Source organism: Euprymna scolopes, chromosome 2, assembly GCF_053919585.1.
Source record: "Euprymna scolopes isolate OS-2025 chromosome 2, ASM5391958v1, whole genome shotgun sequence".
NCBI classification, from domain to species: domain Eukaryota; kingdom Metazoa; phylum Mollusca; class Cephalopoda; order Sepiida; family Sepiolidae; genus Euprymna; species Euprymna scolopes.
Genome location: NC_136483.1, coordinates 37341517 through 37359303, shown reverse-complemented (window position 1 = coordinate 37359303; position 17787 = coordinate 37341517). Strand labels below are relative to the sequence as shown.

Below are 17787 nucleotides of genomic sequence, written 5' to 3'. Positions count from 1 at the left end.
ATTATGTCTCATGTTGAAATTATTTCTCGGGAAATTAGCATATATAAAGTCAATGAATACATAACAAATTTTAAAACTGCTATTTTAGAGATAAGAAACACCAAATATTGTAAAAATTCTTCACAAACACTCAAGGGCGAAGCTAAAGAACTGTGTGACTATATATCTGTTGATATAACGGACAGATATTCTTCAACTAAACATTTAATACTTGCTAAATTGTTTTACAAGATAAGCTTTGCTAGTTTTAAGAAAAAAAAAACTACCTACAGAAGAGATATCCTTGACAACTGAAGCATATCCCATGATTGACAAAGAAAAGTTTGAAACTGAGCTAGAAATATTTTATAGTAGGTCAGATATCCATGAGTATTGCAAAGTAATTGATCTCTTGAAATTTATTTTGGAAAACAATTTAAACGATGTTCTTCGTGAAATCACAAAACCCATAAAAATTATCTTGACAATTCCCATGACTACATAAGAGATAGAACGTTGTTTTTCAACTCTGAAAAGAATAAAAACTTTTCTAAGGAACACCATGGGTTGCGAAAGACTAAATGCACTTGCAGTGCTTTCAATTGATAAAAAAGTTCTTCAGCAGTGATTCAGAAGTTAAGGAGAAAATTATCAATCTTTTCTCACAAATTAAAACAAGAAGAATGGAGTTTACTTTCAAATGAATGTAATAAGTAAAATATTTAAAATATTTACATCTATTTAGGATTCCTTTAAGTTATTGTATTTTTATACGTGTGCATACGTATAAATTATGTATAATTTTATGTTTGTTTTATTTTTACACAATATTAAAAAAATAGGCGTTTTCTTTATAACAGCACCCCCACTAATCTTAGGCACGAGCCGCCACTGCTTACAGTTGTTGGAAAGGTTAAGAGTGAGTTTTCTTTTGCCCCACGCTACTTTTTACTCATAATTTTAAATATTCTCACAATAAATGTACGCATGCACGCACGCGCGCGCGCGCGCACACACACACACACACACATAAAGAATATAATACACTAAAGCTGAGTTAATTAATGTTTGTTTCGTTAAGGCTTTTTCTAGTATATTTTAATAAAACAAACTGTAACGTTTCTTGGTTTGGGTATTGAGCTATATTAAAAAAAACAACAAAAAAAAAACAGTCCATGTTAATTGTTCTATAATTTGAAAATAGCTAATCAAATGGCTCTCACTAATTTTCTTACTAACACTTTCACTCTCTCTCTCAATGTATGTTCTTCTAACCGCCTATCTTATTCTATACGTCATTTATTAACCCGGATCTCTTCCCCCCACCCACCTCACTCTCTCACGTTTATTCCTTGTTTATTAGCAGTTGAAAATAATGAAGAAATAAAGGAATATAATTATTGGATTAATCTATCATAAGCAAAAATATCGTAACAGGTAGCAATAATATTTAACCAGAGAGAGAGAGAGAGAGAGAGAGAGAGAGAGAGAGAGAGAGAGAGAGAGAGAGAGAGAGAGAGAGAGAGAGAGAGTAAAGCTTTTAACCAATGTCCTTAAAAAAATCCAACTTGCTTAATATTAAAGAGGTAAACGCACAATTAATATTCTGGTTTTCATGTAGTATCTGGGTAATTAATTTTTGACATCCAAAATGCGACTGCACGTCGTTAAAATGTTAAATTTTCTTAATTTTTTATACGCAAGAAAGTCGAAAAAGCAATAAACATTAATGAGCCCGAATAGTATTTACACAAAATCCTAATAAACTTAACATAAAAAAAAACTACACAAAACAACAACAACAACAACAACAACAACAACAACAAAACGTGCTCGCAATATAAACGATGAGCATTCGTCTCTGATTCGTCGTGCTGGAAGTAAAAAGCCTATCAAATAAATGAAACGTTTAAGGAAACTGTCAAGTCGGATATCATTGTCTCTGAAAATAATTAAAGTAATAGTAGTTTATGCAAGTCACTATAATTTGCTTCCGTTTGTTTAGGATTTCCCAACCCGTTTTCTTCTTTTGTTTCTTACTCTTGATGGTTTAAAGCGGTTGGCGCAAGTGACAAAGTGGCGATAATTGCTCAGTGATGACTACTTTTGTTCTGACCAATTACTGTGATCCATCATTTAGCGCTGACCGGAGATTGCGTCTAGTTTCCATTTGGGAAGAACTTGCACAATGATCAGCGTTTGCACCAGCGGCACAGATGTCGGCGTTTGTTTGTTGTGTTGAACAAAACGCGTTTACAACGTTGAAGAATGTCGTGGTTGTTCTGATAAAGGCGAGTGCTGTCAAACAAAATAAAGTGAGTGAGAATAAGAGAGAGTGAAACTGAAAGATACAGAGAGAGAGATAGAGAGAGAGAGGGAGAGAGAAAGAGAGATAAATAAATAGACAACGAGAGAGAGAGAGAGAGAGAGAGAGAGAGAGAGAGAGAGAGAGAGAGAGAGATAGAGTGGGGGAGGGCTTACCAAAAAAGAAGGCATCCCAATCTATAAATAAGCTATTTCTTCCACCGGTGCTTTACAAAATAAACTTGACAGCTTGTCACATAATTACAAATAAAACCGGCGTTTACACTGGAAACTTAAAAAAAAAAAAAATAATAATAAATAAATTAAATTTAAAAAAATATCACGAAGAACCTAAAAAAAACAAAAAAGTAAAAAAAAAAACAAGCAAAAAAAACAACGTTCACCAAGCAAAAAAAAAAAAGAAAAAAAAATATATATACAACAAAACAAAAGATAAAAAATATCAGACAATACACACTTTCGTTTCTTCCAATACACACATAACAATTCCAACAAAAATGTAACAAAAGAAAAAATCCAACCATCTTCTCAAAAGATTGTCTACAAAGTAGAGCAAAAAAAAAAATAAAATAAATAAATAAATAAAAAAGAAATCCACCTTTAGAGCAGCTGAAATATTTCCGTCCAGGTTTTATTTTCCAAAATGGCCCCAAATATTTACCGGTTTACTGTGTATGACTATCTTCTCTTCGCCGCCATGTTGATCATTTCGGTGTCGATCGGGATATTCTACGCGTTCGTCGGATCGCGCCAAAAGACAACAAAGGAATTCCTCATGGGGAATCGGAATATGCAACTGTTTCCAATTACGATTTCAATAATGGCGTCCTTCATCTCTGCGATTCTAATCCTAGGCACCCCGGCTGAGATGTACACGGCAGGGACATTATACATGTTCTACATCATCGGAGCCTGCATCGGTTGCATCGTGGCTGCCATGTGGTTCGTACCATTGCTGTATCCATTAAAACTCACAAGTTCATATGAAGTAAGTTCAAATAAACTATTTTCATTTTGTCATGATAAATTTCTATTTATATAAAGTTACGTATATGTATATGTTCATATAGTTGTATGTACAGAATTCACTTCAAATACGGCACAATCACGTTGACACACCGGTTCTCGCCAGATCACCGAAGTTAAGCAACGTTGAGCCTGGCCAGTACCAGATGGGTGATCATTTGGGAAGGCGAGGCGCTGTATGTACCGTGAGGTAGAAAATGCCAGGTTGAGAAACTGGCGCGATCTATCCTTCTCTCGAGGGTAGATGAGAGTCTCATAAGTCGTGGTAAGCTCCCCCATCTAGTGATGGCGTCACGATAAAAAATACCCTTGATAACCCTGGCGAAGCATCAAGTATTCAGCTACCGTCAAGTTTTGAATTACTCTACAAACTCGTGTAGTGAGTTCAATCTGGGCTGCGACAGAATTTACTCCTAAACTAATTAACTGATCACTATGAATTTTGATACACAGCTGTTAAGCGTAAGCGCTCCCAATATGGGGCTATATTTAGATTTTAGTTTCATGCAAAGGAAATAAAAAGGAAGTGGTAGTCCAGATATCGATATTTTTATGAAATTTTAACCATAGGTACAGTAGAACCCCTGGTACGGTGGCCTTATGATACAGTTTTTTTTTCAGGTTACGATATGAAATACGATGTTTTTCCGGCCCTCGGTTACGGTATTTTCCCCGCCTTACGGTGTTATTTATAATGTTATTTGATTGTATGCATGTGTATTATATACTGTACTGTATTTTTAAAACTAATTTTTAATGCCGTATCCCGGGGTTTGACTGTATGGAGATTTAATAAATATTTCCCAATTTTCAGTTAGTTTCGGGTATTTTAAATGTTTTTTTTTTTTTTTTTTTTTTTAGAGATTTAAAAGTTCAAATATACTAAATCTGCATTAAATTTGATCCATAAACAAGATTACTCAAATTTGATTTTTTTTTTGCTCAATACGTCTTAAATTTTATATATTTTCTATAATTAAAATCATGCAATAGATTTTGATCAATGATTCTTGACATAAAGATTTAGTATTATCATATATTTATTATGATCTGCGCAAGTAGACATAAAAGTGGTGCAAGACTGTTCTGTTCATAGGAACATTTATACCTGTCATGGGACGGGTATTCTCCTAAGTTATTATATGTGTCTATACTATTGTCTTTACATACATATTCGAGTACATATTGTACATCAAGCTTTAAATAGATGGGTGGGGTGATTGGTCTAATAGATGCGTTGAAGGCTGTGCCATTTTCTTTTCCATGTTCAAATCGATATCTATTGTAATCCAAAGTGAAAGTTACGAACCCACAATTGATCAACCTACTATTAGTAAAAATAGCAACTTATGTTCAACTAATCGTATACAATGTATCGTTTAAAATAGGTAAATTTTATTTCAGCGTTAAATTTAAAGTTGATTTTACCTGAAACAAATAAAACAAGACGCATCTGAAAACCGATACGAACGAATGCAAATGCTTAAATGGGCTCCCTCTACCAGGTTAGAAAAATTATCACACTTACTAGTATCCACAAAGCCACCATTCGCTCATACATGGAGTATTGTTACCATATCTGGCTGGTGCATCAACCATTAGCTGCTCTATCTTGGACAGAGTACAAAAAATAATTTCTAACCTAATTAACCGCGCATTGTCTGCCAAGCTCGAGCCCTTGTTGTATGGTTACTCTCATGAACTTACTACACTCCCATAAAATACCGCTGACGTACCAAACTAGCAGCAAAATAACATCTTGTCACTGTAGAAATTCATAGATGCCGAAGATTTTCTGCTCTAATAACTTTTCCTTGAACCGTTTACCTTTGGAATTTCCCCGCTGCTCAATGTTTCCCAAACTGTACTGCCATGCAGAAATTTAAATATAATGTAAACAAGCATATTGCTGCTCAACTCCCTGCCCACATTGTCCCACCTCTCTAAATCTGACCACTATCACAGTAGCCCCTTATGTTTCAGTGCCAATATGTCTTGTTTGGGACGACACAAAAGTAAAATCATGAAATTCAATAAAAATTCTTACCAGCATTTATTAATGAAAAATCATCTTTTATAATTACGAATGACCACATAAGCTACAATTTTTCTCAAAATCTTCCGAATATTAATTCAGTCTTATGATAACCCCCGCAGGAACTCTTTACTCTTTTGGCTCCCAATGTTTCGTCTGCTAAAATTTTAATCACATGATTACGGTGCAGCGCAGCAACATAAATAAAATAAACCATTAATTCAAATGCCCCTTATTATGGATTTAGCTGAATACGATATTAAAAATAACCTTTTTGCTAATTATGCACTTATATTACCGGGCAAGCGGGTCTATTGTAACTGTTCTGTACTTTCACCTAACAATTTAATAAACAAAAAGATATCGTAAAACTTGAAGGGCCGTTTGAATACTTTGATTTAAATTTAAAGTAATTTTGTGTAATTATTAAAAAGAAATTCAGTTGCGCTTTATTTCTTCAATTTTGAATAATTTCACAATTATGAATGAATTCGCGTGTACTTAAAAAAAGTAGTATTTTAATCAGATTATTATCGATTAGACACTAAGCTGAAGCGGGAAAAAGGATCGGAAAGGTGGGGGGTAAGCAAAGAACTGGTAATTCAGAAATCGGTACTTATGCACTTATGTTACCGGACTGGCGGGTATATTGGAACTATTCTGTATTTTCACCTTGTTAGGTGAAAATTTAATTTAAATTTATTAAAAATTTAAAATTTAATAAACAAAAAGATATCGTAAAACTTGAATTTAACTTGAAAATACGGGTTAAAAAATACGGGTTAAAAAAAAAAAATAGCACGGTAACATGCACCAACTACTTTATTTTATATATTTCTTTTCCAAAGAACCGTTTGAATACATTGATTTAAATTTAAAATGTGTAATTATTTAAAAAAAAAATGAGTTCTAAAAAATAATGAGCAATGAAGGTAGAAAAGTAACTTTTATTAGTCACAGTAAAATTTATTTATTGTTTTTTTAATACTTTTGTCTATTTGCTGGCTTTTTTGCAATATATCAATTCAAATAAAAAGACAAACCAAATAATAATCTGATTAAAATACTACTTAAAAAAAAAGTACACGCGAATTAATTCATAATTGTGAAATTATTCAAAATTGAGGAAATAAAACACAAGCGCAACTGAATTTTTTTTAATAGTTTCGTTACAATATGAATATATCAGAAGATTCCATAAATTAAACTGGATCATCCAATAAGATTTTTTCGTCACATATTTTTTTTTTTATAGCTTTGCTGAAACATTTTACAACACAATTAAAATCATTTTTTCAACTTGAAAATTTTCCCATAACGTCGCGAGCAATCTTTTTGCTTTTGAAAACTTTAAACAATCGGATTAATGCGCATTCACTTTATAGCAGATCTATTTTGTTTATATGTATGCATAATATTTAGCGTTATGTAGAGTTGGTATTGCGTAGTGATGTCCGGAATGTGGAGGCGTGACGACACCTCTATGCCGATGCAACACTTCAATTTCCGCCCAGAAATTGGCGTGAATGATAATTGTTCCAGAAAACATTTCGTCACGACAAGACGTACAATTCTGTTCTCACCCTTTGCTAGAAACGGCCAGGTGAGATAGAACACCAGGATACCACATTCTGTCATCGCCAGAAACCAGCCTACCAAACAACTCTCTTTATGTTCCAGTGCTTTCTTTGAATAAAGTTTTTTTTATATATATTTCGGTGGAAATATTCTTTTCTTTGGAAGATGGTTTCCCTCTCCTTATTCAATATTCAATTTCAAACGTTTCATCTCATCATTAAAGTTTAATATCGTCAAGCAGTCATCGGTTTAGCATTAATTTTAGCATTAACATGTTTCTCTTTATGTTCATTTGTGCCGGTGTTGAATCCGTATGAATAGCGTACAAAAGTCTATTGTTGGCTGTTACAATCCCTACTCTCTTGGTAGCAAACTGACACGGTTAGTTGGCGCGTAGGTGAGACCATCGAATATACTTTTTAAAGCAGAAATTCAGTGGCGAACGAAAGCAGAACACATTCTTGCAAATAAATTCGTGTCAAATTTCTTCAAGATGCTCATTCCTTACTTTTATTTTGATCTTGGGCTCGTTAATTGTTTTTTTTTTTTTATCTTTAAAGGACACCGTTTATTTCTAATTTCTACCCCTATTTTATTTCCTCTCACTTAACACCCGGCCCTGTCGGTGGGGCATTAGAATACGCCGACTGCCCCCCTACAGAGGGTAAAAGTCCCTCAATGGGGGTCCTGGATATGACCTTAAACTATATCCAGTGATGAGGCCCCAGCTTGTGGGTTTTGGGGAGTGTGGAGCCACTCTTTAATTACCATTGCTCCCAGGTCAACTCTGACCCGGAGTGGTAGTACCTGTTAGGGTCCCAACTATGGGTTAAATAGAAACCGACGTGAAAACAACAAATATATTCTATTAAAAAAATTTTTCTTCAAAATCTTTGGATTCGGCATTAAATAATCCGAAAAGAGTTTATATACCGTAAAACAAAAACAACCAACCAACCAGCCAACCTCACTTAACACCCATTCCCATTTAGAGATTTAATTTATCCAATGCTCCCTTCTCCATGTTAAGAATATTTTTTTTTTTTTTTTTTTTTTTTACACAGTGATCACCACTTATCAAGGCCCGGAAGTCACTCAGGGATAAGGGTTATTGTAAGTACATTACGTTAGTGTGGAGATTTGATGAAGTGTTTACTTAAGGGGGCGGTTCATTAGGAATTTGTTAACATTGGACTTGAAAACATCCAAGTTGTAGTCTGGTGGGAAGCAGGCAGACGGAACAGAGTTCCACAGGCGTGCAGTTCTAAGATATTTTCTAAAATATCGATTTGAAGTTATCTCCCTTGTTCCTTCGGGCTGTTTTCAAGATTACGTCACGAGACCACCGCTCATAATTAAGCCATAAAAGTTGATTTTCTTATTTAAAAATAAAACTACTTGATGTGTTTACGTGATTTTTGGGTATACGATATTTTCTTTCCGCCACGAGTACATCATAACGATTTTTGTTTTTTCACGAGATGGAATTCTAGACAAACACCGAAAAGTCAACTTTACATAAGTTTTTAAATTTACGCGGGGATTTACGATACCTATTCCGTATTTTACACAACCGCCTTTTTATCTTGCTAGAATACATCTTGTCAATTTGGTTTAAATGCTTCAATTCTGACTTTTATAACATTTATCATAGAACATTTTCGAAGCTTGATTTTAGGATGCAAACTGATTATTTCTATTGCTTAAAAACGTTGGAGTGGACTTATAAATTATATAGAAGGGTAATTATGAAACACCGACAATTTCATTAAATTAATCTTACAGTGTTTTCCTCTTCTTTCAGTATTTGGAAAAACGATTTCAAGCTAATTCCGTGAAACTTATCGCCACTGGAATATGCATTATTCAACAGGTGAAAATTTTTTTATTCCTTAAAAACATGCATTTGAAATTATTTTAAACAATAGAATAATTTAAAGCACGAAAAACAATTCTTCGCAAAATAACACTGATGTTAAGTTTCCATGTTTAAAGATTAAAACAATAGCAAAAAAAAAAACATTTGTTAAAACCTTGTGACTAATAACAAAAAAGAAAGAGTACAAAAGATGAAACAATTCTTGTATCTCTGAAGAAGAGAATTTTCCCCGATATTTGGGTGAAAAATGTTATTAAAATTTCATTGTTAATTAGGTTCTATTGTTTAAAAATTTAAATACGAAAACAGTACTTTTTAAAAAAGAACAACTATACTGTTGAACTTTTAAGGATTGAAATTAGAGCAAAAACGACCATTAAAATGTTGCAACCAATAACAACAGCAAAAAGAAATACAAAAAATAAAGTACTTCTTAATATATTTTCGAAGAAAGAAGTTTGTTCCTGAAAAATTGGATATTGGCTTTTATTGATTGAGATTGTCGGACTGACTTCCTCATCTTGGTTGTAATCGTCACAACCAAGATGAGGAAGTCAGTCTGACAATCTCAATCAATGAAAACACCTCGTCTAAAAAATACAGGCAATTACTATTGGCTTCTATTGTTTAAAAAAAGTTCAAATATGAAAATAACACTTTAAAAAAAATTTTTTAATTTTTATACGTATATTTAGACCTCTATTTAGTTATGACTAATCGATTCACAAGACTCTTGGAATAACACACTTAATTTTACAAGAAAACAAAATTAATTAACATTTCTTATTTTTTTCGTTGAATTTATTTTCACATGATCAAACGAACAAATTAGAAACTAATTAAGCTACTTTTTTTTATCGGATGACTAGCGTACAGCTTCTGTCAAAAATGACTTGAAAAAATTACACTTTCTCAGTGTTTGAACTCGCTATTAATCTACATCTATTACTAAAATCTATATATCTATAAAAGTGAGAATGTATATGTGTGTGTACACTTCTAAACCTATATACTCAATGAATATTTTATCTTCAGACTTGAAATCTGGTATATAGGGTATTCAGATATGTGGAAAACGTCTTAATCGGTTTTCATCCCGAAAAGGGGCTGCCAAGGGGTCCAAAATGAAAAAAATTAGTATTTGTAGGTAATCGGATCTTTATCTGTTTGTCAACTGTTTCACGAATGCGCATGCGCGGCCGTGAAACATGACAGCTTCTTTATGTTAAAAATAAGTAGGTTTGAAAACACTTTTTAAAGAGCGTGCCAAGCTGGTCTAATGGTTATCGTACTTGACTCAATGTCTTTAGATTTTGGTTTCGGTCTCAGCTCGAGTATTTTTTTTACTTACAACAAGTGAACTGCTTAGAAAAAAACATAATAATCGCATACACATGTCTCAGTTTCTGTATGAATCAAAATATATTATGTATGCGTATTTTACGACCGGGCAACGGCGGGCAACGCCAGGCGGCCTGCTAGTATTCATATAAAATCATAGAATTTCTTCAATTATTTTTCATGCATACATTTTATTATCATTTCTGTGAAGTCACGGTGGTTCAGTAGTTAACGACACAGACTGACGACTTGAATGTTCCAAGTTCGAATCCAGTTCGTTTAAAAAAAATCACTCTCACTTAGAATGTTGGCAACCATGATGTGGTCGATTACGTGATGCCTTTCCAGAAATAATTCTGACTAGAGAAATATCGGGGAAACCAATGCCAACAATATAATGTTAGGATTCATACGATATGATGATTATAATTTCTGATGAACTAAATGAAAACCCTTGAATGTGGAGACTAACATACATGAGATACAGGTGCTAGCCGGACATATAGAAACTGATAAAAATATAAAACACAAAGAAATACCACATGGAATCATGCAAAATAAAACTGTAGAATCGTAAGTTAGCCGCGTTCTTTGCCTTTTTTTTAGTGTCACTATAAACTGGTGCAAAACTAAATAAGTGAGGAGGGTCAAGAAGGATGCAAAGACCGAGAAGAGAAATCACTAACCAGACCTCCACTGGATGAACGCGAAGAGGACAGGAACTTTGGGGAGGCTTATTGTCACTCAAATCCCAGTGAAGACAAATGGTCGTTTCCAACGAAAAATCAATGGTAAACGGTTATTGCGATAATGCGAACTAATTCTCAAAGGCTATTCAAAGAGGTGGTGAGTACTGGAAATCTGGGGATATTTGTTGTCACTCAGATTCCAGGAGACACCATAGGTTGTTTGCAAAGGGAATTCTTTTATGATGGCTATGTGAAAACTCCCAATGAATAATAATAATAATAATAATAATAATAATAATAATAATAATAATAATAATAATAATAATAATAATAATGTATTTGCAGGTACTTTATATGGGGATTGCGTCTTATGCACCGTCTACAGCCCTTAGCGCAGGTAAGACTTGTATTCATTTAATGTATTAATTTATGAAAGGGGGGGGGGGGAACAAACAAAAAAAAACTGAAAACAAATAATTGCCAGTGGCAATCTAAAGTGCACCGGTGCCGAATTTTGCTTACCACGTTGCTACATCGTCTGTGTCAAAAAGAAAGGCTGTTAAATGATAATCAGGTAAGGGAAGATAACTTTAAAGAATGCATGCTTTTCCGTTTAACAATGTTACTTCCCGTTATATACAAAGCTTTGAACTGCCAATTTCGGTTGGCTCTGATAATTTAAGTTTAGTAAAGGCGATTTTTAGTTTGAAATATTTAGTAAATACAAGAAATCATTTAAAAAGCCAATAAATTAAACAAATATAAATCAAATATTTCGGCCGACTCCGACCGTCTTCAGTGAGTTATAAACATTATTCTTCATTGTCAAGCTATAACGAAGAATATCAGTGATGGTCCGAGCATCAAATGGAGACGATTATTAATATCTTCTTGTGTAGAAAGAACGCTGATAACGTGTCTAAGTGTAAAACAGATCAATTATTTCTACGTTGAAAAGCAGTCCAGAATTAAAAATGTAAGAAATAATTTTTAAAAGCAAATTCTATACCTAAAATCTATAACTCACTGAGGAAGGTCGATTTCGGCCGAAATATTGATTTATTGAAAAAAAAAATATATATATAAATCTTTTAGCATTAAATTTGGTTTTTAAAATGATTTCTTATATTTTAAATTCTACGCTGCTTTTCAACGTAGAAATATTGGATTTGTTACACTTAGTAAATACGTTAGTATATATATATATATATATATATATATATATATATATATATATATATATATATATATATATATATATATATATATATATATATATATATATAAAAAGAATGAAAGACCAATGGTTTAATAATTTGCAGAAACACAAACAAAACGATTGTTCGAAACGTGCTCATCCAACCATAGTGAATTCTACAGAAGGTAATTTAATGGCGTTTAGCTGCTGACTGGATACGAGTACCCTCGTATGCGATACGGATGAAAATTAGAGTAATTTTGTATTCTATCTTAGCATTTTTGTTTTTTTTTTAGCAGAAAACGCGTGGAAAATATAGAACTGTTCTCTGCACACGCGGGCCACCGTTATTCGTCGGACATTTATTGTTAGCAATAAAGGTGTGTGTCTATTATCAACAAACATGACGTGTGCGTTGGAAATCAGAAGACAATTAAAAGCCTGTGTGACAACAAAGACATTTGCTTTATTAAAAGTTTGTCTAGGATAAAAATTAAAAAAACAAAACAAAAACAGTGGGTCGATAGATGAAGATATATGTAAAATATAATGAATAGACAATGTAATAACCCAGAAATGCCTCTTAACGGAGAATGCAATTGTTCCCATAAGCAAATACACGTGTAATTCACTTTTAAAGAATAAAAGTAAATACATGTGTTGTATTGTGTAAATTTTTTACACAATGCAACATATTTATTTACTTGTAAACGTGAGGTTTTGGTTCAGATAATTTTATAGGAAAGATTATGTGCAATAGCTTAAAAGTTGCAGATATTTAAAAAATATTATGACATGCTGAACGTTTTGGCGTTAAAATAAATATAGTATAACGGATGAGATAGGGAAACACTTTTTACTATTTAAAAATTAGTACATAGTCTAGAATGTCGGCTTATTTTTAATATGGCGACATGTTCGATAAAAACGGAAATGGGAAATATAGACAGGGTGACACAATGAGAGGGAGAAAATGTAGATGCGAGACAGTGCGAAGGAGTAAAAGATAGGGAGAGTGAGAGGGAGGAAAAGATAGATAAGGAAACAGTGAGATGGAGGAAAAGATTGATAGGGAAACAAGATGTAGGAAAAATATAGATAGGGAGACAGCGAGATGGAGGGAAAGATACATAACGAAACAGTGAAAGATGGGGGGGGTAGTAGAAAACTTGAAACTTTTATCTTTATTAGTGCATCTTGTATCACAGCCGACATATTTGTTGCATAACACACACTTAAAATGAAAACGATGTCAATCAGTAAATCATTGCCAGTTTTATTACATCTTGCATGAATGATGGAATTATACCGACGCCATATTGCTGTTGTCGTCAACCAAAAGAATGAACAAATACAAAGATTCTGAATTCAATATTGCTGAAGCGTTATTTTTTTTATTTCAAAGTAATTTTGAACAATTTTCATTTTTTTTTTTTTTTTTTTTTTTTTTTTTACAGTGAGTGAATTTCCCGAAGGCGCCACGATCCTCATTGTTGGACTAGTGGCCACAGTGTATACGTGTTTGGTAGGTAAGAAAAAAAAAAGACAAACATATTTTTGTCTCAATCAGTAAAGAATAAAGATTAAAGGAAAAAAATATAGAAAAAAATCTGTTACAAAAAAAAAAAAAGGGTAAATTACATAGAATATCATTTATTGGCTGAATAAAAAAACCCTTTAAAGTTATGTCCAAGCGAGCGTGAGCATAACACTGCCCATCCTTTGTATTTTGAAAAAAAAATATTCGGATTATTATCGACTAGCAGGGTTAGTCCGTGTTGCTCAGGGGTAAAGAGAACAAATAAGAGATTAAAATGTCTGTAACATCTTTATTTTAAAACTTCTAACATTCCTTTTACCTTTCCCTCAAACAACCCCTTCCATCTCTCAACTAGACTATTGCTATCTCGCCCTCAACTTCATATCTCTTTCTTTCTTTCTCTCTCTCTCTTTCAGATTGTCCTCCTTATTTCTAGCAATTATTTCAATGCAATAGAAACAACGCAAAGAGAAAGAAACAAGAAAGGAAAAAGTTGATTGAGTGTCTTTGTTGTTGTTGTTGTTATGGAAATCGCCGCGGACAAAGCATGAATCCACTTGATGTAAGGATCTAAAAAAGCAGCAACTTAAAAGCCAACAATAACTGGATAAATTCCTATTAAAAAAACCCAATTATTCTCCTTTTATCAGAAATCTCGAAAGTGAGAGTTACAAGGTTGCCGAAAGTAAAGACTCACTTTCTAATCTCCTAAAATTTTAGTTTGGTTTTTGGAAAAAATACAAATTAAAATTACAAAAAAGTACATTATAATTATTCTTTTGCACTAATTTTGTGACTCCAGTGAAATTAATCTTACAGTATTTTACCAGTAATAAGATCAAGGGTTAAACAGAATCTGATGTCGAAAAGTTTGTAAGTTTACCTTGTGTAACATTTCTGGATTTTTGTAGATAAGGATTGGTTATTCGTATTATTTGGATTCATCGGACTACTGTTCTCATCTTGAGTGATTTTCACAAGATTTCGGTCGATGTAACCTCCGATCTTCTTCAGGTGTATCTTGTTGAACTCGGGAATGTTTCTGTCGAACTCGGGAATTTGGACGGAATTTCGAGCGAAACCCTTTATTTACTTCACGGGGGTGGCGTGCCCTTGTTCCGTCAGCCATGACTGGATAGAGGTCCTAATTAATTCGCAATTATATTTTTCGGTCACCCACACTGAGGATTGAACCTCTAACCTTCAGGAAATATCAATTTTATAATTGGATGCAAGGACCCGTGGCGAAGTGGTTAGAGTACTTCGAAAAATCAATTGTAAAAAGTGATAGAATAGACGATGTATAGCATCAAAACAGATACAACACTTTGATTCTAATCATTTTCAAAACCGGTTTTGTCGGAAATAAAACAATTTTCCCACCCTTAACTTTTATTCGTTTATTAAAAAAAAAAAATATGAATTGATATCGATTAGACGTAACCTTTCAGTTTATTATGGAAGAATTCTGAAAAATGTATTACTTTCATACTTTTAAAGTTTCATAGAACGAAGGACATTGCGTCATTTCAGCTTACAGTAAAACGATCATCTAATAGAAACGGTTCTAACGTTTAGAAATCAGAAGTTTGGACGTTTGTTTCATTTGTGCATCGTTTTTAATACCAAGTGTACAAAGGTGTAAGACTTTAAAATGTGATGTCGCTGCTGAAGAATTGATTTGTTCCTTCAAACCAGTTTCATCCAAAGATCCAGCAGTAGATCGATCAATGGAGAGAATTACTAAATAAGAATATTTTGCATTAGCTTTTGTAAAACCTACGATCGAGCACATTTGTAATACGTTTTCTTTTTCACACACACACACACACACACACACACACACACACACACACACACACACACACACACACACACACACACGCATTTGGAATACTTTTTTTCATACACACACATACACACATACACGCACACACACACACACACACACACACACACACACACACACACACACACACACACACACACACACACACAAATGTATACATATATAGAGAGTCGCCAATCTGATAGACTCTGAACTGGCATCTAAGCTTCAGCCTCTGTCCTATCGACGAAATGTTGCATCCCTCTGCCTGTTCTACAACTATTTTAATGGTGAATGCTCTGGTGAACTGCAGACACTTGTGCCCCCACGACGTAGACACCCTCGACAAACCTGACAGGCAGCTAAATCCCACCCCCACACAGTAGAGATCCCTAGATGTAAAAGATCTTTCTACTCCAGTAGTTTCTTCCCCAGAACCGCTAGACTCTGGAATTCCATTCCAGGTCCCTGCTTCCCCAACTGTACTGACATGCAGAAGTTCAAATGTAAAGTGAACCGACATCTTACTGCCCAAATCCCAACATAGTACCCCAGTAGTTGTTGCCCCTGATAGTAGTCCCCTACACCAAAGTGGCAATGTGTCTTGTTTGGGGTGAAAATGTAATAAAAAATAAATATATATATACGCACATATATATGTACCTATATATGTGCACGCACCCCTCCACACACACACACACATGTTGTTGTTAGCAACCGCCCGTTTCGGGAGACGATGGTGCAGCAGTGGAGCTACATAGCCTGGACAGGGTGATATGGGAAGATAACTGTTGCCCGTGCAGCAATACCTCCCCCTCTTTACGAAGCCAGAAGGTCCAAGGAAAAGAGAGAACCGATATAGCTTGCCTCTGACTGCGTTGCAGAAGTTGCTGGTAATGGCAATATAAAGTCAGGCAGTTCTAGAGACTCCATCTCCGGATTTTCTGTTAGGATTTACTCCCTTGGCCTTTCCTCTTATCGTGTGATCCCGCAAGGTAGTGGAGCTTTTGAACCAGTTGCATTCTCCTAGGTGAGCAACCATCCAAAGTTAACGAGCGCCACCTGCACGATGTGACTGATTTTAAGGCGTCAATGGATCCTTCTAAGGCGCCTTTATCCCTTCTCTCAGTTTTTTTTTTTTACAAGGTGATCACCACTTATCAAGACCCGGAAGTCACTCAGGGATAAGGGTTATTGCATGTACAGTACGTTAGTGTGGGGATTTAATAAAAGTGTCTACTTAAGGGGGCGGTTCATCAGGAATTTGTTTACGTTGGACTTGAAGGCATCCAGGTTGTAGTCAGGTGGAAATCACGCAGACAGAACAGAGTTCCACAGGCGTGCAGTTCTAAGAAAGAAGCCTTGTTCATGGAATCCACGTTTTTGCTTTAGGCACAGATAAAGAGTGGGGAAAATTTTTGACAGTGGTTTCAGCTAGATGGGTGTTTCTCGTGAAAGATTGGCGAGGGGGGACTAGGGATTGGAGTTCAGACGAGCACCTGCCATGGAAATAATGATAAAACAAAGATAGGCTCGCAACATCTCTTCTGTGGGAGAGAGGTTACAGGGAAGAGAAAAGGGCATCCCCCACTAAGCCACGAAATCTCTTTTGTACTCTGTCAAGGCAGGATAGGCTTTTTTAGCAGCTACTGTCCAGATATGGCAGCAGTATTCTATCTTTGGACGTACTTGGCTTTTATATAGATAGAGAATTGCATCATTAGTGAGATATCTTCTGGAGCGGTAGAAGGATCCCACCATCTTTCCAGTGACCTTGGCAACAAACTTGATGTAAGTGTTCCATTTCAGATCAGGAGTAAAGGTCAAGCCCAGAAGCTTGTCAAAACATTGGGCTTCTCCTAGACGAGAGCCATCCATTTCAATTGATGCCAGATGGGAATCAGAGCGTTGATGATGTAAAGATAGGAGCTTGGTTTTATATGCATTAAAAGTAACCAGCCATGTCTTCCCCCACTGAACCATGCACTCAAGATCAGATGAGAGAGAATCAGAGAGAACTTTGTCATTTACAGCCTTTGATGTGTTGCCATAGATGGTCGTGTATCAGCATAGATGTCAACGAATGATTTAAGTAAGGGTTTAAAGAGATAATTGATGTAGATCAGGAAAAGAGTTGGGCCCAGGATGGACCCCTGAGGGACTCCAGCATTAATACTGCAGGCTTCTGATTTTTGTCCATCGACCACTACTCTTATGAGCCTATCAGAGAGAAATGATTTGATGATAGAGAAAATATTTCCAGTCATACCGTAGCTGGAAATCTTGTGAAGTAGGCCCTTATGCCATACATTATCGAAGGCCTTTGATATGTCAAGAGCAATTGCCCTAGAAAGGAAGCCTTTGTCAAG

General features: G+C 34.6%; 1 protein-coding gene and 1 pseudogene across 2 annotated transcripts in view; both read left to right on the top strand.

Annotated features, from left to right (window-relative positions):
* The first annotated feature begins 2800 nt into the window (after window positions 1–2800).
* The window catches only part of LOC145291123 (sodium-coupled monocarboxylate transporter 1-like), an 82771-nt gene continuing 67784 nt past the window's right edge, over window positions 2801–17787 (top strand). The window contains exons 1-4 of one of the 2 annotated variants that reach the window (XM_080136639.1): window positions 2801–3292; window positions 8748–8816; window positions 11198–11249; window positions 13508–13575. In XM_080136639.1, the coding sequence (XP_079992765.1) occupies window positions 2948–3292; window positions 8748–8816; window positions 11198–11249; window positions 13508–13575 (534 nt within the window). In that variant the 5' untranslated portion in view covers window positions 2801–2947. The remainder of the gene's footprint in view (window positions 3293–8747; window positions 8817–11197; window positions 11250–13507; window positions 13576–17787) is intronic. The other variant, XM_080136645.1, reaches the window with a different exon arrangement.
* Window positions 3397–3513, top strand: LOC145242126 (5S ribosomal RNA; annotated as a pseudogene).